Genomic DNA, 23,638 nt, shown 5'->3' with positions numbered 1-23,638 from the left:
TCTCATGATCCCCAAAAATACAAGGACATAAATCTCAGGTTAGGAAAACCTGAAAGCTAGTCCTACATTTTTAGTGCTGTTACTTCATGTGTGTGTAACGTGTTGTGATGCAAATTAAAATCATACAAAAATACCTACTGCTATGTAATATATATGTGAAATTATATGTATATAATATGAATGATACCTAAATATCACGGTTAACTTTACTGGGAGATAAAAAATGAGAAGGCTCCTATATATAAAATACTTGTTGATTGACAGGCCACATATTTGAATTTTCAGCAATAAAGTATTTTTCATTTGGGTTAAAGTGCATTTTCCAAAACTTTCCCCAAACCAATTTACTCTGTTACCCAGGCTCCCCCAACACAGTAATATATTAATAAGCAATGAAAATTACCATGGATTAATTTAAAAAAAAAGAAAAAAAGAAAAGCTTGTGCTGTATAGTTTATAATGTATACATTTCAACTTTCTATTCTTTTTTATTTTTTATTCTTATAATACCCAGCAAAGGATTAGAACCACTGGAATGAGGGCCTCAGAAATGGCAAAACTATGTTCCAATTGCAAGATAAATGATCACAACTTTAATATACTTTAGTGAGATTTTCTATTTTCAGTCTCTACCAAAATAAATGTGCCTGTTATTGAAGTAAATTACTTATAAAGTAATTTATAAGCATCTTCACTTATGTGAAGGGCCTAAATGCTTTCAGGACATCTATTTTAAGTTTAGGGAAATCCAGTTAATTCCTGATTTTTTGAGATCACTATTTTTTAAATATTTTTTTTCCAAGAAATTCTTTAGCTCATACTACTCCAGACAGGATTGTTAAATTGTGACTTCTGAATACTACATGGTATAATTTCAAATCTTTTTTTTACTTGATTAAATAATAAACCTCAGGATCATAGCACAAACTAATCCAAAGAACTAATAAAAAATATAATACATCTTATTCTAAACTGAAGGCAGTTCAAATAAGAAACAAGCTTCAAACTGAAGGAAAAGAATTCTGTATGGAAGTTGGTATATATAATTGATTGAAAAGCCTTTACAAAATTCCAAAATTCTAGATAATTTTTTCTGGCTGGTAATTATGAAAACAATATGTAGGTTCTAACAAAGTAGCCCAACTTATTCTTACTAAATTTTCTCACTAGGGCTTAAAACAATGGATTCTAAGACTGTAGAGTCCTCCAGTGGGTTGCTGGCCATTACAATAACTTACGGACTTCTAAACTGACTTAACCCTGGAGATCTTTCCAAGTGTGGCCAGAGGACCCTCCATCCAGACTGCTAGGTATGCATTATAAAAATGCACATTCCTGAGCTTTAGAGTTACCATCTGACTATCTCTGGGGTGGGACCTTGCAACAGTATTTCTAGAATGGGATGCATTTTAATAAGCTGCTTAACATTTTAAACAACCTCTAAGATTTAAATACAGTGGAGTTTGAGAAGGACAGGGTTTATCCAGGTATATTCAGAATTCGTCAATCAGGGTGGCTGGATGCTAATGCTATAAATTAAAAAAAGGGGAGTAATTTAGGATCAAGGGAAATGTTAGTATATTTCACAGTACGTGAAACTGAGTTCAGTGACTCTGAAAATGGAGTCAAGACTAATTCAAATGACTGAAATATGTTTGTATCTGTGGAAAATTAAGTTCTTTTGCACATTAATTAAGCACATTTGAAAACAACTGAAAAAGAAAACTTTTTAGGTTAAATGTCATTCATTAAAATGTTTATTAAATAGCAACTAACATGTTGACCACAAGTAGGAGTTAATATTTCTATTATTTAAATAGACTGGTATCATCAATCCGATTAAACACTTAAGGTTTCTGAAGATTTGTTTGCATTTTGCAGATACTGTGGCATTACTGTATTTACCTTTATATTGCCTTCAGCAGATCCTGTAACAAAGTACTCTTCTGTCGGATCAATGGCAATGGCTTTAACAGGAGAATCATGGCTCTGGAAAAGCTGCCTTTGCTGTCGTTGCCGAAGGTCAAATGCACACGTAAAGCCTTTTCTGCCGCCTGATATTAGTAGCTGATGTTTTGGAGCATATGCTAAAACAGTAGCTCCACTATCATGGCATGTAAAAGCTAAAAAGATAAAATAAAGTAAAAATAAAATAAAATAGAAAAGGAAAAACCATTTAATGGTATAAGAAACAGAGTTCTGGCTTCTGGCCAATGTAGAACAATAGATCACCAGGTTTACCCACCTACCTGAAACAATTTAAAAAATAAAATGATATATAGGAAACAATGTTTTGGGGCACTGGACATCAGGCAAAGAAAAATGATCTCTAAGAGATGGGAAGCAAGGTAGGAGTGAGCCATACAACTGTCATTTCATACAGCTGGATCAAAGATCAAGCTTGTTAAGTAGAGACATAAAAGAAGGAGATAAAAATAAGAGGTCCGGAGATTAAAAACTGTAATATTAAAATGAAAAATACACTGCATTGGATTAAGAGCAGATTAAACAATGCCATAAAAAAAAAAACCCAAACTGGTGAACTTGAAGACATATCAATATTAAGTGTCAAATACATAAATACAATGAATATTTTTTTCTTAAAAAAAAAAGTCTAGCCTAACAAATTTCAGGGAAACAAACATCTATAAACAGCTCAAAGACAATATGGCATAAAGATGAAGATTTGGGAGTCAGGATGTCAAGATATAAATCTTGGTTTTTTGCATGGGTTTAAATGTATAACTTAGGTGAATTACTTTTTTTCTTTTAATGTTAAGTGTCAGTTTCATCATTTGTAAAAAGAGACAATCCAGCCTGCTTAATAATTTTGTGTGAGGATTAAATTAGTTAATACAGTCAAAACATGTAGAGTGAGAGGCATATACTAAGTACTCAATAGACTTATTTTAAGAATCTGAAGAAAAAATTATAGAGAAGGATTTTTTGAGTTTTACTAGTAATTTGAGATATAACTTATACAGTGTTAAATGCAGAAATTCTAAGTGTTCACCTCTGAATAGCTTTGACAAATGGAGACATCTGTGTAACCATTACTCAATTAAAGACACAGAATGCTGTCGTCATCCCAGAAAGTTCCCTCATGCCTCTCTGTAGTCAGCTTTCCTCTCCCACAACAGCTATCACTAGTCTGATTTCTATCTGATTACTTTTACCCGTTCTTGAACTTCACATAAGTAGAATTTTGCAGTATATACTCTATTGTGCCTGGCTTCTTTTCCTTCAACATGTTTTAGAGGTTAATGAATGTTGTCCCATGTATCAGTAGTAGGCCATGCCTTTTTTAAATTGCTTAATAGTATTCTATTACATAAACAGACCAGGTTCCTGGTGGACATATTTGTGTTGTTCCTGGTTTTTGGCTTTTATAAATAAAGCTGCTAAGAACATTCCTATACAAGTCTTTTTGTGGGCGTGTATTTTCATTTCTTTGGGGTATATATATAGGTGCATGTTTAACTTCATTAGAAACTGCCAATCAGTTTTCCAAAGCAGCTGTACCCTTTTATACTCATTCAGCACACCATGAGGGTTCCAAGTTCTCTATGTCCTTGCCAACACATGGTATTCTAGAATCACTGACTTTGGCCATTTTAGGGTATAGAATAGTATCTTATGGGGAATTTAGCTTCCATTTCCCTAATGACTACTGATGTTAGGTACCTATTCATATGCTTACTTGCCATGTAGATACTAAGGAGAGGGTAATTTTAAAGTCTTGAATATATCATTTCTTTCATGGACAGTGCTTTAGAGGTTGTATCTAAAAACCCAGGACTAAACCTAAGGTCACCCAGATCTTTTCCTAGACTTCCTTCTAGAAGGTTTAGTTTCTGTTCTGTGATCTGTATCTATTTTTAACCCATACATAGTATCTTTCATTACTGTAGTTTTATAGTAAGTCCTGAAATCAGGTAGTGTGAGTTCTTCAAGTTTGTTTTTTTCTCAGTATCCAGTATTCTAGGCCTGCTGCCTCTTTATAGGAACTTTTAGAACCAGTTGATATGTACAATACAGTTTGCTGGGACTTTGATTAGGATTGCATTTAATTTGTAAAGTTGGGAAGTGCTGACATCTTAACAACATTGGCTAACAACACTGAATATGGACTAGCTCTCCATTTATTTACATCTCTGATTTATCTTTTTTCTATAGTTTTCCCCAACAGAGGCTATATGTATTTTGTTATATTTAAATCTTAGTATGTCATTATTTTGGGTGCTATTATAAATGGTGATTTTTAAAACTTTCAAATCCCAGTTGTTCATTGCTGGTGTATATGAAAGCAAATGACTTTAGTATATTGACCTAGTATCCCGTGATTCTACAATACTTGCACATTAGTTCCAAAAGTTTCTTTTTTTTTTTTTGTAGATTCTTTAAGATTTTCTACACAATCATGTCATCTGTGAATAAAGGCAGTTTTATTACTCCTCTTCCAAATGTATACCTTTTAATTCTTGTGTTACTGCATTTGTTAGGACTCCCAGTACAATGCGGAGTAGGAGTGGTTATCAGATCCAAAGTAAAAACATGACTTTTATATTATCTATGTTCTACTACTATCCTTCATCAGGTATAGTAAAGAGTTAATTACATATCTCGCATTTTTCTGCTTTCAAAGTTTGCACCACTGTGGGCAAAATAAACCTCACAGGCTAATAAATATATGTCATTAAAGACAAGCCATTAAAAAATTCTTTTACTTTATGAATTTCTTGACTTGCAGAATTTACAAAATGCTTTCAAAACTTACCATGGACTAAACTATTGGCAGGTGCTACGAGAGTATCCCACAAACATATGTTCCTGAAAAAAAAAATTATTTGAATGACACAAAATTTTAACAGAATAAAAATAAGCTGTCTCATATAGTTATATTAACATTTGAACCTTGTTCTCATAAAAAGTTCTTAAATTTATAAAAGAACCAAATACAAGTAACCAATATATTTATGCATGATTAATTTTCACACAAAATTCAAAAAATTACTAACCTAAAAAACTAAGTAACTTTAGACTGGCACTTATTTACAAATAATGCTATATAAGGCCTGAATACAGAAACTACTTTTTGTATTTGTTGATTCTCTAATCTGACTGATGGACTGACATATACCAATACCAGGACACACTGAATTTTTTTGGAACACAAAGAAAACTTATTTCTGCTAAGAATGGGAGTAGCTTTTACTCCTTTCTATGAGTGGCAAAGGAGGCACTAACATACGCAAGAATTTCTATCCAAGATGGGCTAAAGACTCCATATTCCTACAATCCAATTTGTAGTGCAAAGTAAGGCTTCATAGATAAATAGAAAAGCTCAGCAACCTCAGCAGAACTCTGCTGCATAAGGGAAGTGAAACGGGGTGTTGTGGACTGAGGCAGGAGGAGATATCTTCTTACATATTTAAGGTTTTGGGGGAGATGGGGATAGGCTGCCACTCACTAGCTACTGTTCAACTAAAAAGTCTTTTGAGTTTCTAGTTGTTGTTTTTTTTTTTTTATCATGAAACACTAATAATACCTACCTAAGAGAGCCACCATGAGGATTAATGAAAAAGGTGGACCAATAAATAATAGTTCTTCTTTTTTGCCTCAAGCTTTCTTAACACATAAGGAATAATATGGAGAAAAATTAATTTCACTATCAAATTCTTTTTTCCTGAAGTCTTAATATTGCAATTTTAATAATACAGAAGGAATGGATTTTGTTTTTAAGGCCACCAAAATTTCCCTACCTTTACAATTAGAACAGTAAAACTACTCTAAGTAACAAGTCTTTATAATAAAATATGGAAAGCATAATTGTGAAAACATTCTTGAGACACAAAAATGCAAAGCAAATAAAAAATAAAGTTCAGTTATACAGATGCACACTTAAATTTCAGTTATAATCTCTTACCTATTGTCAGTTGAAAGACCAGCTGTAGCTATCAAAGAGGAGGAACTAACAAAGACAAAATCATTGGCTGTTTTGTTGTGACACTGCCAAGTCTGGAACAGTTAGAAACAAACAAATGTTACTGCTGTCACTAGCAATTTTATAACCAAGTAGATGCATTAATAAAAAAAGGGATCATGTAATCTGTGGCTTACTTAAACCTTTTGAGTCTTTCCCTCCAAACTTTAGACAAGATTCAAAAGTAATACAGAGAATTTTCATATACCATTTATCCAAATTCACCAATTTTGAACATGTGGCACATGTTTTGCCTCTCCTTCTCTTTTTCTCTTTCTCTCTCACACACACAACTTCCCTGAACCATATGCATTATAAGTCTTTACGAGACCCTGTGCTTTTGTTCATCTAAAAGTTCAAAAGAAAACAAAAGGAGGCTAATTGTTTAATATTTCTCAATATCTGTGAGAATTTTTTCTTAGAAAAAACTAGAATTTTAGATTATCTCAGACTAAATTATTTGTTTTCAGAAATGTTTAAACTCTTAAATAATTTTTTTCTTTTTTCAATTTAATTTCAGTTAGCCAACATACAGCACACCACTTGTTTCAGATGTTGGATTCAATACTTTATCAGTTGCGTGAAACCCCCAGTACTCATCACATCACGTGCCCTCCTTTATGTGTGTCACCCAGATACCCCATCCCCCCACCCACCTCCCCTTCGGCAACCCTCAGTTTGTTTCCTTTACTTAAAAGTCTGTTGTAGTCAAATATTTTTTCAAATGTGTGAATATAAACATATTAAGTCAACAAAACTAGAAAATTTACAATGTTTGTGAACACTCCATCAAATAGTAACTTAGTATGAGAGGCCTAGTCTATTACAAAGATTTCCAAGCTTACTTGTTCAGATGTTTCTCTTCAATAAAAAATGATTTTTTAAGTATATCAAAATCAACACATAAAAGATTTTTCCTTTGAGTCACTTCCCCATTTCCCCTGACTACCCTGACTACCCCTAGATATGTCCTTAAAACAAACAAAATACAATTTAACCCCCAAAACCAATAATGTACATTTCCAATCCAATTTATTTAAAAAAAAAAAAAAAAGAGGCAGCCCATAAGGGAATATAAACATATATTTAAATCCACTGGCTTAATAAAAAAATGAGGAAAAATATTATTGCAAAGTACTCTCACCAACCATCCCCTTAACTGCTTTTGTTTAAATCAGTACCATATCCCAGAATTTAACCTTGAGTGAATTATTAGAACCTTAACTTATATTCTCAATATTTTCCCAATAGGTATTGCTTAGTCCTATAAAGGGCTTCACTGAAAAATATATTAGTGCTCGCTTCGGCAGCACATATACTAAAAATATGTTAAATACAAACTCAGTGTTCTCTGAAGTTGCAGAAGGTTCATTATTGCTTGTGCAGTCCTGAATAGAGATGTATCAATTTTTTTAAAAAAAGACAGGGCAAGAAGCACCTGAGTGGCTCAGTCAATTAAGCTCTGACACTTAATTTCCAGTTGGGTCATGATTTCAGGGTTGTGAGATCAAGCCACACGTTAGGCTCTGCACTTAGTGTGGAGTTTGCTTGTCCCTCTCCCTCTGCTCCTCCTTCTGTTCTCTCTCAAATAAATAAATAAAATCTTAAAAAAAAAAAAAAAGAAAGAAAAGAAAAGAAAAGAAAAGACATGGGCAAGAAAATAAGTGTGCCAGCTTTAACATATCCTTTCTACTTTGTTTGTTCATAAGCGCTAATTGCAAAAACCAACCAACAAACAAACAACAACCAAAAAAACAACCCCAGCAGATGCATAGTTTGTTGATCATTCTTTTTAGGTATAATCCCCACTGTAGCCTAGTGAGGATGGAAAAGGGCTTGAGTAACCCACAGGCTGCATGGGTCTCTGGAGGTACCACGTTTGTTCGATACAGGTTAATTTTCCAAATTACCAGAGACTAAGAATTTTTAAATTCTTACAGAAATTTAAATTCTCACAGATTAATTTTCACATAACACAATGACAGGAGTTTATAGTAAAGTGATTGTATACATAGAACTAAAGAGATTTCACTTTTTGGCTTTAATATTTATTGCCTCAAATGTATATTCCTGATTTCTTTAAAATAAAAATTCAGGGGCGCCTGGGTGGCTCAGTCCATTAAGTATCTGCCCTCAGCTCAGGTCATGATCCCAGGGGTCGTGGGATAGAGTCCCGCATTGGGCTCCTTGCTCAGTGGGGAGCCTGCTTCTCCACTGCCTGTTTGTGCTTACTCGCTCTCTCTCTGTGTCAAATAAATAAATTAATTAAATTAAATAAAAATTCAAGGGGTATCTGGGTGGCTCAGTCAGTTAAACATCTCACTCTTAATTTCGGCTCAGGTTGTGACCTCCGGGTTATGACACTAAGCTCCATGTAGGGTTCTATGCTAGGCATGAAGCCTGCTTGGGATTCTCTCTCCCCTGCCCTTCCCTTGACTCTTGTTTCTCTCTGAAAAATAACAAAAATAAAATAAACTAAATATTCAAAAAAGTTTAAAGGTAAGAATTTTTGGCTTACCAGGTATGGCTTAGGCATGCTTCCAGTTACTGGGCAACATTTCCAGTTTGTTTGATACAAACTTAAATATCCGTCAGCATCAACTATTCCAAACTTAGAGAAAAACATTTTTTTAAGTTTCTAATACTAATACAAAAGTACATATCAACCCATACCCCCATTGTGAATCCCATATTTTGATCTCAAATATTATGTTGGTAAATGGACTTTTACTTCACCGATGCATGGATCTAGTCCAGAAAAAGTTAGCTGCTGCTTAAGAAAATACCAGGTCACACAGAATAAGCAAACATCAGACATACACTTTATCATACTAACCAAAAGCAGAGTCTATATATTATCTAAAAATACTCAAAAAATAGGATAATAGATTTACAAATTAAGTCATGTAACAAATGTTTAGTATATATAAAATAGAAAACTGTCATTATGACCAAGAAAAAATAAGGACTTCCAGAAATATATAAGAAAAACGTGTCAATAAGAGTAGAAAGTAAAATGAAACAAAACAAGAATTCCCACTATGGGAACTCAGGGTAATCTGATTGAGAAAATGTCAAAATTATTCAATGAGGGAGTGTATGTTACAGATATAAAAGGATAAGGAAGACTAAGCATTTTTTTCTTTAGGTTATAAAAATAACATATACAGTTTATAATATAAAAACAATGTCTACTTCGGACTCTTGCCCTCCCCCATCTCCAGATCTAGAAACTATTAACAATGTGATGTGTTCCATTTCAAATCTATTCTATGAATAGTCCAACATTCACACAGGGTTTTTAAAAAAATGAGAATCATAATAAATATACAGTTCTACAATTACATTTTTTACCTGTTATAGCCATCTTTTCATATTAGTACATTTAATCTACCTCATTCTTGTGCAGTGTAGTATTAAACTATATGTTGCATTATGACTTGTTTGAAAGCTTTTTCCTTTATGGACAGTTTCCAATTTTCCCTAATGCCAAGTGCTCCTTTAAATATTCTGGTACAAGGGTGCCTGGGTGACCTCAGTTGGTTAAGCATCTGTCCTTGGCTCAGGTCATGATCTCAGGGTCCTGAGAGCAAGTCCAGTGTCAGGCTCCCTGCACAGTGGGGAGTCTGCTTGTCTCTCTGCTTCTCTCCCCACCCCCGCTTCTGTCTCTTTCCCTCTCCCTCTCTCAAATAAATAAATAAAACCTTTAAAATAAATAAATATTCTGGTATATAAACCTTTGAGTATTTATGTAGGATAGATATTTAGAAATGGGAAAGCTTTGTCAAATAGCATCATTTAACACTGGCAGGTGAAGCTAAAATTTAATCTTTAGTGGTAATATCAATTCATACACCTATTTTTCTTACACATTAGTTAACAGTGCTTATTACTAAAATTTTAAATATTTGATGGTATACAGAAAAAAGGCTAATTTTAATATGTATTTCTTTAATTATTAGTCAGGACTGTTGGTCATGCATAGTTGTTTTGTAAACTGACCTGATTATATCCTTTATCTACTTCTCTATTTTCTTTTTAAAAAATTGATAAGGCAAATATTAGGAACAGTAACTCATTGTTTATCCAATTGTTTATCCACAGAGAATGTTACAGATATTTTCTCAAAGTCTATCCTTTTTGTGATTTATCTTGTTTTCTGGAGAAGACATACATATGGTCTTTAGAAAGGATATATGGAGCATGTTATATCTCTGCACACTTAAAAATACATTTTTTAATGTATTTTTCATCAAGTTTGAATGAATGTTTGGACAGATAATGACAACTAATTCCCATTCGTTGTCCATCAGACTTCTGTGAATATTGATTTCCTATGTGTAATCTTTATTTTTGAGTAGGTGAAATGCCATTAAATTTAGAGGGGAGAGGTGGAGAGGTTCTAAGTAATCATTTTACCCCTACTCCTTCCTAGAAGCTCTCTTTATCTTTGGGTTAAAAAAACAAAAATCAAATAATCAGGATGTATCTAGGCATGTGATGTTTCTCAATATTTCTGCCTAGTACTTGGTAGGTCCTTTCTTTTCAAAAATTCCATTTTTCTTTGATTTGGGAATATTTTTATTCTAATTACTTCCTTTGAATATAGTGCTTCTTTCTAGTCCATCATTTTTTTCTTCTTCTGAAATACCTTTTAAATGTCTTTTTAAGTTTTCCTGGGTCTAGTCTTAATTTGTTTCTTGTATTATTTTTATCAAAGGATAATTTCCTAAGTTGTTCTTCCAGTCACAAACTAGATTTTCAACTATATCCATTCTGCGATTCAGCCCTTATAATGACTAGTTGTTCTACTAACACAATTTTGGGAATCACATGTTTTAAATTTCCAAGAATTCTTTCCTCTTCTACTGGTTTTACTTCATAGCAGCTTATTTTTATTTTAGAATGCAGTATCTTCCTGAATCTGAGGAACTGTTGCTCACACGTCATTGATTCCACTTAATGCCTCTTTTTAGGCTCAATAACTTCTGGCAGCCCATTTCTGTTCATAATTGACAAACTAACCAGGATTACTGTCCTCTGTTTTATTTAGCATGGTAGGCTTCCCTACACGAAGGGAGACAGCATGCTTAGCTGTTGTGCTGTTTGGCTTCATCATGCTTATGGTGAATGGACAGTAAGTAGATTGTTAAATATACTTGGGTAGGTAATGAAGAATAGTTTTTTTGTGCCTTAAAATTTATGTTGAAAGCTATAGTGAGTGTTAAATCTACAAAATAATTCAGACTACAGAAGGTATTGAATGCCGTGCTAAAGAATATGGTCTTCTGGATACAACAAGGCACCTTGACGGGCTCTTGAAAAGAACCAGTAATGTGATCTCCCTTATAGTGTGGTTATATAACTCTATTATTAGTTATACAACTGTGTTGGCAATATGAAGGATGCATTAGAAAGGTAAGAATTGAGGTACAGAGCCTAGCTAAGGAACAATATAGTATTGACACCCAAAGTAGAAAAGCATAAGCACTAAAGTATACATTACACAACTGAAATTAAAGCTTAATGTAGGTACAAATCACAAAAGGATTTGGTTAAAATGCAGATGGTGACTCAGTAGGTCTGCAGTAGAGTTAATCTGCTTTTTTTTTTTTTTTAAATATGGAACCCTTCACAAATTTGTGTGTCATTCTTGCTTAGGGGCCATGCTAATCTTCTCTGTATCCCAATTTTAGTATTATATGTGCTGCCAAACGGAGCACAATATTCTGCATTTTTAATAAGCTCCCAGATGTTACTTGCTACTTGACCATACTTTGAGTAGGTTCCAGAGGACAAAGAAAGTAGAAATATTTAATCAAAAATATATTTGGTGGTCCTATAACAGTTGGTCCTTAAGCATCATTAAGTGAATTTTAATGGATATATAAACACACATATACACACAAAACATGCATACCCATAAATAAATGTCGTTCCAAGAAGAACGAAATGAATGTAAATGTTCTTTGAAAAGACTTTTATAAAAGAATCCATATAGATTAATAATTTATCATTACTTCACTCAACTGCTCTCTTCAGAAACACAGACTAGTAATATTTATAAACTTCCAAAATAAGCCCTCTTCCCATTTATATTTTTATATACTACCTTATTTCCTTGGTAGTTAAATCTCATTCTAGTAACTCTTGAATTGCCACCAGATCGAAAACAGGTTATTTGTTGAGAATGGCCCCATTCAAACATTCGGACACTTCCGTCTTGAGCGCCTGTCAGATCTGCATTATAAAGGGCAAAAATTGCAAATTTATTACAGTCATCTTTGGAAGGTTTATTTTTGAATCCAAGTGAAGACTTTTATGAAAGAAACAGCTTTGAAATGAATCATAGTCAATTTACATGAACTTACCTTTGTCATGAAATTTCGTTTGAATATTTTTAATCTTAAAAACAGTTTTTTGATGTACTTTCATTTGATTCAGAATATACCCTCACACTACATAACAGAAGCAATTAAATCAGACCTCTGTAAATTTTATTTCCTTTTGAAATTATCTTTTAATAGTCTTTGAAATGATCTTTTAATAGCTTTTAATAAATACTTTATATAATAACCAGTTAACAAATTTCTGGGTGAACTAAAGAGTCAATTCTTATCAGTCCTACTATTAATGTTTAAACTTATATATTTTGTCTGGGAAAAACAAAAGACTGTAGAAAGTCTTGAATGTCATGCACGGTAAAGAAAAAAATCACTTCTGATAGTTATTCTGACTGACTGGATATCTCAAATGTGTTATGTTTCACTGAGGGATGTGAATAAGCTAAGTAGTTATTAATTCATCACTTTGCTATTTACTAATTTTGTGATACGAGGAAGCTTATTTAATCTCCATGAACCCATTCAAATTGTCCTGTAAAAGGGGAATAATGATATGTAAGTTAAGAGATAGCTAGCAGAAGTAAACAAGATAATCCATATGAATCATTTAGAAATATGCTTAACATGGACCACTCAATTTATGTTAAGTATAATTATCAGTAGTAATGATTCAATGCAGTAAAAACACTGATTAATTTTTACATTATTTCACACCTTTAGGATCCGTAACATAAGTTACTCTCTTCATTTTAAATACATAGCTCTTTTGAACCCTTTTGTTGGACACTGATATGCAATTTTGATAACAGCTGCTTGTACTACTTAGGACAGTGAAGTAGAAAAGAATACTGGTTTTGTCAAATGTATCTTATCAGAATATCTCTCATTATAAAAGTAGTATAATTTTTTATACGTTACAAAATTGAAGGAACATGAATGTTTTTTAATTAACAGGCGCGGTACTTATTACTGTGTGGTGGGGCAACTTGATGACAGGCACAACTTAAAAATCATATTAAGAAAACTTGAATATTGAGATGCCAATATGAATGCTGATTCTAACGCACAAATATTTTTAAAGTTGTCTTTTTTGTTTTTTCTCTGTTTCAATATGTCCAAATAAATTCCCCATTGATTAAGTTCTTTGTTAAAGGAGAAAAACTTTTGAAATTCCCAAGAATATTAACTGAAAATAATATATCTTCCCTGAGAGTGTAAGAACTTACTAGTAACTACTTCCTTTGCCTACTATTAGTGTGTCTGATAAAAGGCAAACTGACAAAATATTAATAAAATACAAAGTGACTATGATGAGCCAATAAGTGACCAAGGTATTGTTCTGATCTATGTAATAAAAGATGGGAGTGATCTCATTATTAAAACAATTAATTATGACTATAACTTCTAATTGTATGAAGTCTCCAGAAATGTTCAAAACTAAAATGTTCTAACTTAGAAATATGCAGTCAACATAGTAAAGATTTACTGCATCAAGTTAGCCTTCTCTATTAATTCAGGAAAATTTCTTTTTCTATTGTTATCCAATTTTGAAATGTTTTTATTTGCTAGCAGACACTCTCTATTAAAAAAAAAAGTAAAATAGCTGACTACCTTTCAACTGAAACTAAAAACCTGCTTTAAATTCCTTAGAACACTGGCTAATTATTATCAACTTACAGTAAGGAAGAGTTGGATGAGAAGTCATTCTTCTGACATTATTAATGGCTTTCTTAATCATCTGTTAACAAAGAAAAATCATTCTTCTATAGTTACAATAAAAAGTAGGATTAAAAATACAAAATGTGACAGGTAATTCAAATAACATTTACTTATTTATTTTTATGTGATTCCTACTAAACATTGTGGGTGCTAAAAATACTAAATGTAATAACAGAAATTAAATTTAATAGCTCAGCTCTCTCACGTTTAAGTGTACATACATTTTCAGCATCATTGACTAGGCTCTAAGAACAAATTCACCTTGAGAATTTAGTCTTACCTCCTTTCTTGCCAATTCTTTTCTGATCCCATTAATTTTATTGGAAAAATCCTGAATGGTACAAGGTTAAAAAGATAGGCAGAAGCATGTGAAAAAAAAAAAAAAAAAAAAAAAAGAGGTAAACAGAAAATTGTATAAATTTTTAACTGATAGTGTGGAGCTATTCATCCATTTTTTAAAATTTATCCATTTTTAAATCATGTTGTGAATGATTTAAGTAGCCTGTCAAATAAGAATAAGTGAAATTAAAGAGATAATTTTAATTACTAGAACAATTCCTATTTATATAGCACCATAACCACAATTATATGTTATCCTAAGCTTCACAGTATACGTCTTGAGTAGATTTTTGTGTGTTGTTGTTCTTGTGGATTTTAAATTGTCCATTAGACTAAAGTCATGAGTAAAGTGGGGATTGGGTAGGGAGGAAGAGAGCCGGCAAGCAAAGTGTTGAAGGACAGAAACACTGAGGGATGGTTATGGTTGTAATTTTATTACAAAACAGCAGAAGTTGGTTATAACAAGTGTTCTTTTTTTGTTAGAATTAATAATTCAATAAAGCAACAGAATTAAGAAAATATTTCATTAATTCTTCCCAAAAAAACAAAAACCTGCTGAATGTTACTTCTGTTTAGCAAACTTGATGTTGAAATCTCATGTTCCTTTAATTAAAGAAACGCCTAAATATTCCTATTCTTTTACTTTTCTTTCTGACTAAAGTATCAAAGTAAAACCATAAGTAAAAAATACATAAACACAGGTTTAATAAAATTTCTAAGAGCATATGCAGAACATATAAAGGAAAGAAATCATAACTTATTTTAGAAGATCCTTATAAAAAAGAACCACCTGATAATACCAGTGTCTTTTCTTGAGGACAGAGTGGGACCAATTAGACTAATTATCCTAACAAATAATCTAATTATCCTAATTATCCTAACAAACCCCTCCTGAAAAGGGGTCCTACTAAGAGGAGATAGAAAGGAAATCCTATGCTAACAAGAATGACAAAGGTAAATTTCTGTATTATAATGCTTTGGAGTAAAAACAAGTATTTTCTGAGCACTGACCACATGATAAACACCATTCTAGTTAGAGATCATCAGTGTCTAAGGCAGGCGTAACAATCTCTCACACAGTTTCCATTACAGAGAATGTTAAAAAAGACAAATAGTGAACAGATAATTTCAAAACTGATACAGGCCATTAAAGAAGATAAAATGGGGGATAATAATGACATACAGAGTGACTACAGGTAGAGTTGGTAAGGGCAGATGCCTTCACTTAGAGAAGCAAGGGAAATCCCTGGGAACCTGACCTGAGATCTGAATGGTAAAAGAAAAAAAAAAAAAAAAAGAACATTTGAAGCAGAAAGCAAGGCAAAGGCTCTAACAGGGCAATGAGCTTGATGTTCTCAAGAGACTTCCTGAGTGGCCTCTCAAGGCCACTGTAATTACAGCAAAGCGAATCAGGTACAGAATGAACAGAGATGAGGCTGCAGAGGCTGGCAGGTATTATTAAGGATGATTAAGGATGATCACAGAGGACCACAGAGTCCACCTTAAGGACTTGTTTTTTTAAAGTTGTATTGGGAAATCAGAAAGTTTTAAACACCAGAGTGACAACCTAAATGATCCTTTAGAAAAGAGCAACTCTGGCCGCTGTATCCAGAACACAGGGAGCAAGTGTGGAAGCAGAGAGACCAGCAAGATACTGTTAAAGGAAGAAGTTCATTGTATTCTCTGAAAGTGGAGTTGGAGAAATTGCCCGTTATTTCTTTTTATATATTTTGTATATTCTCTTTAAGTTTTCCTTTAAAAGAAGATAATATCAGTAGGTTTTATAAGTGAATTTTAATGTATCTGACAGTTGGAAAAAATGAACTATAAATGACCAAGACAGTTCACTTGAATAATTCCTAGATTGCTTTTCAAACTCTGTAATACTTAAAACACTCCTACCTGAAATCAGTGAACTAGGTAGGAGGAATAGAAGACTTTAATATAAGCTCTACCAAAAATCTGAGATAATGACTTAAGTTAAATCACTAGGCCCTTCTGGATCTTAAGTTTCATCTGAAAAATGATAAGTAGGAGTAATTATAACAGCTATCTCAACAGGTATCTCAGAGCATAGTAAGGTTATATGAACAAAAATAAGGTTTTATGAGCAACAGAGGAACTACATTAATATATAATACTATCAGGTATTATTAAGGATGATTAAACATTTACTAAAATAACTATCCTTACTAATTAGTAAAAAAAAAAAAAAAAAAAAAAATTAGTGTGTGTGTTGGTGGGGACCGGGAAGCCAAGGAAAGAATTCTGCAGGAATTAGGAAACTAAAAATAACCACACCACCAGAAAACCACTGAAAGAATTACTGGTCCTGGGTTTCTCTGACTCCATGCATCATTAAATATTAATAAAAGAATCTCATTGAGGGATAAACATGGATCACATATTAATCAGAGCTCAAAAAGATCCTCTGACAAAATACAAACAAATAACTGTGGCTATGTTCCAATAAAACTTTGCCTATAGATAATGAAATCTGAATTTCATATAATTTTTTTGTATCACAAAATACCATTCTTCTTTTGACTTTTTTTCTACCACTGAAAAAAGTCAACACTACTCTCAAGCACGTTTATACAAAAACAGTTTGACTGACAGACCACAGCTTGCTGATACCTGATTTGTACCAGTAAGTTTCAAATAATTAAATATATCCTTAAAATACAGCTCTATTTTAATTTATTTAAAATAATTTTGTTATCTTTTTCATATGAAAATACATATTATTCTTCACAATCTAAATTTATAATTTCCAGCAAGTATGACTTACTAAAAAGTTAAGGATTTTTTAAAAATGTTTAAATCACCCTTTATCTATTAAACTACAGGGGAGGGAAAGGGACAGTTAAACACAGTATTTTTACTTTGTGTGTGGGGTTTGGTTTTGTTTTTGAAGTAGGCTCCATGCCCAGCATGGAACCCAATGCGGGACCTGAACTCACACCCTGAGATCAAGTCAGACACTCAGCTGACTGAACCATCCAGACATCCCTATCCACAGTATGTTGAACTCTACATACCACAGATGCTCCTCTGCCAGTCTGTGTACTGCCAAGCCAAGGCATGTTGATCGGAGTGCCGGGATTGCTATGTGTATATGGGGTTGTACCCTGCACAGCTGTTAAATCATCACGAGCATGTATAACCAAGAAATCTTCTGATCTACAAAAGAACGTCACCCGGAATGAGAGCAACCCATTAGTTCTTCATTTCTTCCTTTATTCCTGAAAGCTCTAATATATGCTTTTGTATTTCCCTCTAAAATTTTCTTCAGCTCTTAACTCCTAACTCAGAGATAGTAACTTTATATGGGAACAATTGCAGAATCTCTCACATTATTCTCTTCTAACCCTCAGTTCCTTTCTTTAAAGTGCCTGCCACCCCTTTTCCATTCTGTATCGTATCAGTATCCACTATACTCACAATCTAGGAATGCTCCTCTAAAAATCTTTTGGAAGTTATATTTCTGTGTATATCATTTAACACAATGTTAATGAATTAAAAACAAAGTATAAAAGTACCCTTTGGTTTCCATTTCAGCATCATCATCTACCCAAGTATAGATCTGTGTAGCTAGAATTCCAGAAACATCCAGTTCTTGAACATCATGGCTTGATGCAATTGCTATGCAGTTTCTATTTGCCTGAAAAACAAATCATATCATAATTTTTAAATAAAAAATCACAACATGTATATGGGCCACTTATAAAAATGCAAACTAGAAAATAGCCCCTAGAAATTTTAGGATGCAGAAAAGACAGCATTATCACAAATGAATACTTAAAATTAATTTTAATAATTAAATCTTGAGTATAATAATTATCCGCTTGAGCTTGGAGATATGTTTATGTTCTAAGAACTCAAGAGCATCTAACACAAAGCCTCCTCTAAATAGTAATGCATGTACCACTTTATTTCTTCTCCCAGCACTCTCTCTCCGGTCTGCTAGTGTGGTACAATCTCCCTAAGGTTTACACAGTTCTGAAATGTGGAGGGAGGTGCTGGATAGAAGCTCTAGAAGGTAGAGAGAGATAAGGAACATCAAACTAAAGAAATAAAAGTACATTATTCAAATAAGATAGTATCGCTTTCACCTAAAGCTTTTCAGGCTTAAACAAGAAAAACAGAATTTGGGAAAGAGTCACAATGGAAAGATATAGGGGTAGACAGAAAAAGAGTAGGGAAAGTTTGTCAGAATAAATCATAAATTAAAAGATGGATACTGTAGGGGCACCTAAGTGGTGCAGCCGTTAAAGTGTCTTGACTCTTGGTTTCAGCTCAAGTTGTGATCTCAGGGTCATGAGACATAAGTTCAGTGCAGAGTGTGCTAACGTCTCTCTCTCTCTCTCTCTCTCTCTCTCTCTGGCTCAGTTGGTTAAGTGTCTGCCTTCGGCTCAGGTCATGACCCCAGAATCCCAGGATCAAGTCCTGCATTGGGCTTCCTGCTTAGTGGTCTGCTTCTCCCTTTGCCCTTCACCCTGCTTGTGCTCTCTCTCTAATACATAAATAAAATCTTTGGGGAAAAAAAAGGTTCTCTCTTTCCCTCCACTCTCTCCCCCCCACCACGTTCTCTCTCTATCCTTCTTTAAACTAAATAAATAAATATTAATTTAAAAAGTTGGTCAGATTAAATGATAGAAAATTTTAAACATCTATGAACTGAAAAGAGAAAATAAAATGTTGACAGCAAAGAGAAAATAGGATTAACATTTACATTACGTAAAATGCTAATACAAAAACAAAAGGAAAAAATGAATACCCAGACATAAATGGAAAAAGGATATAATGAGACTGCTTGGAGATAATTCTCCATAGGTCTCTCTGTTTCTCCATGTCTGGTGAGTGACTTACTGACTGCTGTTTGTTCTGCAGAATGGCTATATATATGCCTATAGCGTCTCCCTCCAGATCAAAGAGCAGGTACCCTTAATGTACATTAGAGAAAATTAAGGTTCCCTAAACTCGGTGTTCCTTTCCTATAACACAACCTACTCTGTGTGCAGTTATCATCTGGCCCCCTCCCTGCCACTTGTGGTAATATTAACACAGGGAACTACAGCATAAATGCTGATATTCTGGATAATGCTTCTGTTATTAGTAATAAATCTTAGACCTTTCACAGTTCTTAACACAGATAATTCACAACTAAACAAAAGGAAAAAAGTTCAATCTCATCAGCATTTTAAAAAAATTGAATTTAAAGCAAAAGGCATTATTTCTCATCTACAAACTTAAGCTGTAAAATGATAATCAATCTGGAGAAATAAAAATTAAACACGTACACTCTTCTTGCACAGTGAACAAGAGATTTTATATAATATGTGGATAACTGTTTATTACTAATTACTAATATATAAGAAGAAGAAAAAGAAGTGAGCTTGTTTTATAGCACAGAATATTTAACATCATATTTTTTTCAAGGGAAGGAAGATAGCTGTTGGGTGCAGACAATAGCTTTCTATTTGTACTGACATATATTATACCATATATGGCACAGATGCTATAACATGAGAACTGCCTGGTTAAGGGGCTCATTCCAAACCTGCCTGTCTTCAACAGAACTAGTCACTGTTCAGGGGTGTGTATAAGAGGGAAATGAGACAAAGGACATAGGGAAAGATGAGGACAGAAGGATAGAGGAACTATCTAGGAGAAATGAAAGAAAAGAAAGATATTTCATAGGAAGATGGAGAACGAACTGGTGAAATGATTCTGAATGCATAATGCCGCAGGGTATTTATTAAAATAATATTTAAAAATTATTTTAAAGTTAGGAATATGTGAAAAAGGAAATATACGTACTTATGTGTATAGGTGTATTTGTGTGTGTATGCAAATAAAACTGTGCAGCAAGGCATTTAGGGAAGAAAGAAGGAGAAAGTGATTAAATTCTTTTTTTAAGGATTTATTTATTTATTTATTTATTTGACAGAGAGAGAGAGAGAGATAGAGAGATCACAAGTAGGCAGAGAGGCAGGCAGAGAGAGAGGGGGGGGGGGGATGCAGGCTCCCTGCTGAGCAGAGAGCCCGATGCGGGGCTTGACTCCAGGACCCTGAGATCATGACCTGAGTCGAAGGCAGAGGCTTAACCCACTGAGCCACCCAGGCACCCTAAAATAAATTTGACTTAGGACGACTATATATCTAAGGCTATTCTTTTTTTAAGGAACTCACAGACAGCTTTAAGGAACATGTTATGTAGAAGACTAAGGAATGTAAAGAAGAAACTAGTTACATAACTAATGTAGCTATAAGTCAATGAATGAGAATTTCTGTAAGTCATGTAAAAACTTGAATTTGATCTAATATTAACAACCACATTCAACATATTCATATAAGGAAAATAAAAAACCTTTTTTTAGATTAAATGCTTTACTGTGTTGTAGAAATTCTAAAGGCTATTGCATATATATTTGATATTTCTTTCTGTGTAGTAATAAAACATTACTTTATCTGCTACATATCCAATAAATTGAATTATCAAACAATATAATCATTTTATAAAATAAAGGAACTTACTCAGATTGAAATTTAGGCAGTGAGAATTAGCTTTGGGAAAGAGAATTACTAATACTGAATAAACTGACATAATAGTAGACATTCTTCAACAATGAATACTTAATAATCAAAGAATAAAAAGTCTATGCACTTACTTTATTAACAGCAAAGGCAGTAATGATATCAGATTCCTTGTGAATAATCCTTGCTTTACCTCCAGGATATCCCAAGTCTGCTTCTATCTAAACGGAAGGAAAGAAAATATAAAAATATAGTGATTTTAGTCATAGAAAAAAACCAGTATATCCCAACTTATCATTTAATACTTGCATTAATTATTTTAAGAAACTTTTTATACATTTCCTAGCCAAAGGTACTGTTTTACATGCTAATTATCTCTAAAACAAAACTAATTTGACCAGGGAAATTTAAATTTTTCCAGCTTCCCTTCCCATATATAAAAAGACAGTTTATACAATATACAACTTCATTAATTAATTATGTTCCCAATAAATTAACACAAATGAATTAACTTTATAAAGGATCAAGACATTCTAATTATTAAAAAAAGATTTGTTTGCGCTATTTCTTAGCATTATAATCCTTGGATAATATTTTGTAAATATAAGAATGTCAAAAGATAAATATTTTTAGATTTTGCATACCAAGAAGGATCACTGTTGCATATTAGTCTTTTTTTTGTTAAACAACCTTTTAAAAATATAAGGACCATTCTTATTTCACTGCCTATATAAGAAGAGTCAATATGGTCAGCTGAATATAGTTTATAGACTCCTAGTCTAAAACAACTTTTATTTTATAAAAACAAAAAAAAAGAAGAAAAATAACCTGAAACCCTGAAAGGCATAGTAATTTGCCCAGGTCAGTAGTCATTTTAATAGATGAATAAACCACAACTTGATTACTTTAGTTGAGGGAAATAGATCAACCTTCTGCTTACCCCAGAGAAGGTATATGCAAGGCCTTTGAACACAGAAAAGAATACTGTATAAAACTAACATTTATTAAAAATAAACAGGTAAAAGGAGGAGACAATTATTAACAGTTAGAAATGTTAATAGGATATTGTTTCATCTTATTTTACCGCCTAACCTTCAATCTTTAAAATGCATTAGTATAAAATAGTTCACAACTCATTTTGAAGTACAGAAGTTATTAATTTGACAAAAATTTAACAAAATTGAGGCATCTGTCTAGCTAAGTCAGTAGAGCATGCAGCTCTTGATCTCAGGGTTGGGATTTCGAGCCCTACTTTGGATGTAAAGATTACTTAAAAATAAAATCTTAAAAAAAAAAAAAAGAATATAACAAATACAATTCCTGCAAAGTTTAGATAAAAACATCATCAATGCTTGCCCATTGTTTGACCAACAAAAGTGAGTTAGCACTATTTTTAAAAATGGCAAATAAGAAGCCTGTTGAATGGCAAAGTTGAGTCTTAAAAGATAACCAAACCCGGGCGCCTGGGTGACTCAGTGGGTTAAAGCCTCTGCCTTTGGCTCAGGTCATAATCTCAGGGTCCTGGGATTGAGCCCCACATCTGGCTTTCTGCTAGGGAGGGACCTGCTTCCCTTCCCCCTCTCTGCCTGCCTCTCTGCCTACCTATGATCTCTGTCTGTCAAATAAATAAATAAAAACTTAAAAAAAAAAAAAAGATAACCAAACCCAAATAATCTTATATACAAACAAAACTCACGGTCACTGGATATAAAGATGTCAAATATATTCTAATCTAAATATAATCTGGGGGCACCTGGGTGGCTCAGTGGGTTAAAGCCTCTGCCTTCAACTCAGGTCATGATCCCAGGGTCCTGGGATTAGGGCTCTCTGCTCAGCAGGCAGCCTGCCCGCCCCCCACCACGCCCCGCCTAACTCTCTCCTTACTTGTGATCTCTGTCAGATAAATAAATAAAATCTTTAAAACACAATCTGATAACAAACACAAAGCAATTTCAGTGCTTGGCAAACATGTGGGTGATTTCAGAGTCAACTTCTTTACTGAGGAAAATCTTACCTCTGGCTACAAGAGCCTCATCAAATGTATATAACGTCAAATTCTGTAATTTTATGACAAAATCCCAACTTAATTACCTATCTGCCTAGTATCTAAAGCATACTAAATGTCCGCTACTGGATTTTGAAAAAATTGAAAGAAAGACAAATGATATTTGAAGTCCACAGAGGAATATATTACTTGCTGGTAATGGGTAGGTGAGGGGGAAAATATTCATTTTACCTGCATAGCTTTTTCAAACTTTACATTTATGGGAAAGAAAGCTTGAATAAGCATAAACTTCAAAAAATCTTCTTCAATGTGAAAATACATCCTTGTCCTCTCATTACTTACATTTAATAAAACTTTAGCTCTTAATACTGTGGCCCCAAGATCACCTGTGTGATAATCAATAGGAGGGAGGGGGAAAGAATGATGTTTAGCATCTCAAAAGCTTACGCATATTTAGTTTTTTTTTTTTAATTTTACCTATTTATTTGACAGAGATCACAAGTAGGCAGAGAGAGAGGGGGAGAAGCAGGCTCCCTGTGGAGAGCCAGATGTTGCGGGGGGGTGGGGGGGTGGGGGGGTCTTGATCCCAGGACCCTGGGATTATGACCAGAGCTGGGAGCCGAAGGCTGGCCAAAGGCAGAGGCTTAACCCACTGAGCCACCCAGGCACCCCTGCATATTTAATTTTGAGAACAATAGCAAGTGGTAA

General features: G+C 33.4%; 1 protein-coding gene and 1 non-coding gene across 7 annotated transcripts in view; both read right to left on the bottom strand.

Moving 5' to 3' along the window:
- DMXL1 (Dmx like 1) overlaps positions 1-23,638 on the bottom strand; it is a 123,927-nt gene that overhangs the window by 2,665 nt on the left and 97,624 nt on the right. For 3 of the 6 annotated variants that reach the window (XM_032845597.1, XM_032845599.1, XM_032845600.1), the window contains 10 exons: positions 21,060-21,146; positions 17,928-18,049; positions 17,427-17,568; positions 14,327-14,377; positions 14,005-14,065; positions 12,096-12,223; positions 8,502-8,594; positions 5,927-6,018; positions 4,778-4,830; positions 1,906-2,123 (listed from right to left, as the gene is read on the bottom strand). In XM_032845597.1, the coding sequence (XP_032701488.1) occupies positions 1,906-2,123; positions 4,778-4,830; positions 5,927-6,018; positions 8,502-8,594; positions 12,096-12,223; positions 14,005-14,065; positions 14,327-14,377; positions 17,427-17,568; positions 17,928-18,049; positions 21,060-21,146 (1,047 nt within the window). The remainder of the gene's footprint in view (positions 1-1,905; positions 2,124-4,777; positions 4,831-5,926; positions 6,019-8,501; positions 8,595-12,095; positions 12,224-14,004; positions 14,066-14,326; positions 14,378-17,426; positions 17,569-17,927; positions 18,050-21,059; positions 21,147-23,638) is intronic. The other 3 variants (XM_032845598.1, XM_032845601.1, XM_032845602.1) reach the window with 1 other exon arrangement.
- On the bottom strand, positions 11,600-11,706 carry LOC116859899. Its single transcript, XR_004381227.1, has one exon. It is a non-coding gene; the product is annotated as a U6 spliceosomal RNA (small nuclear RNA).

The sequence above is a fragment of the Lontra canadensis genome, unplaced genomic scaffold, assembly GCF_010015895.1.
Source record: "Lontra canadensis isolate GAN:19392208 unplaced genomic scaffold, GSC_riverotter_1.0 scaffold167, whole genome shotgun sequence".
Lineage (NCBI taxonomy): Eukaryota > Metazoa > Chordata > Mammalia > Carnivora > Mustelidae > Lontra > Lontra canadensis.
The sequence above is the reverse complement of the archived record's forward strand: the minus strand, read 5'-3'. Positions and strand labels throughout refer to the sequence as shown.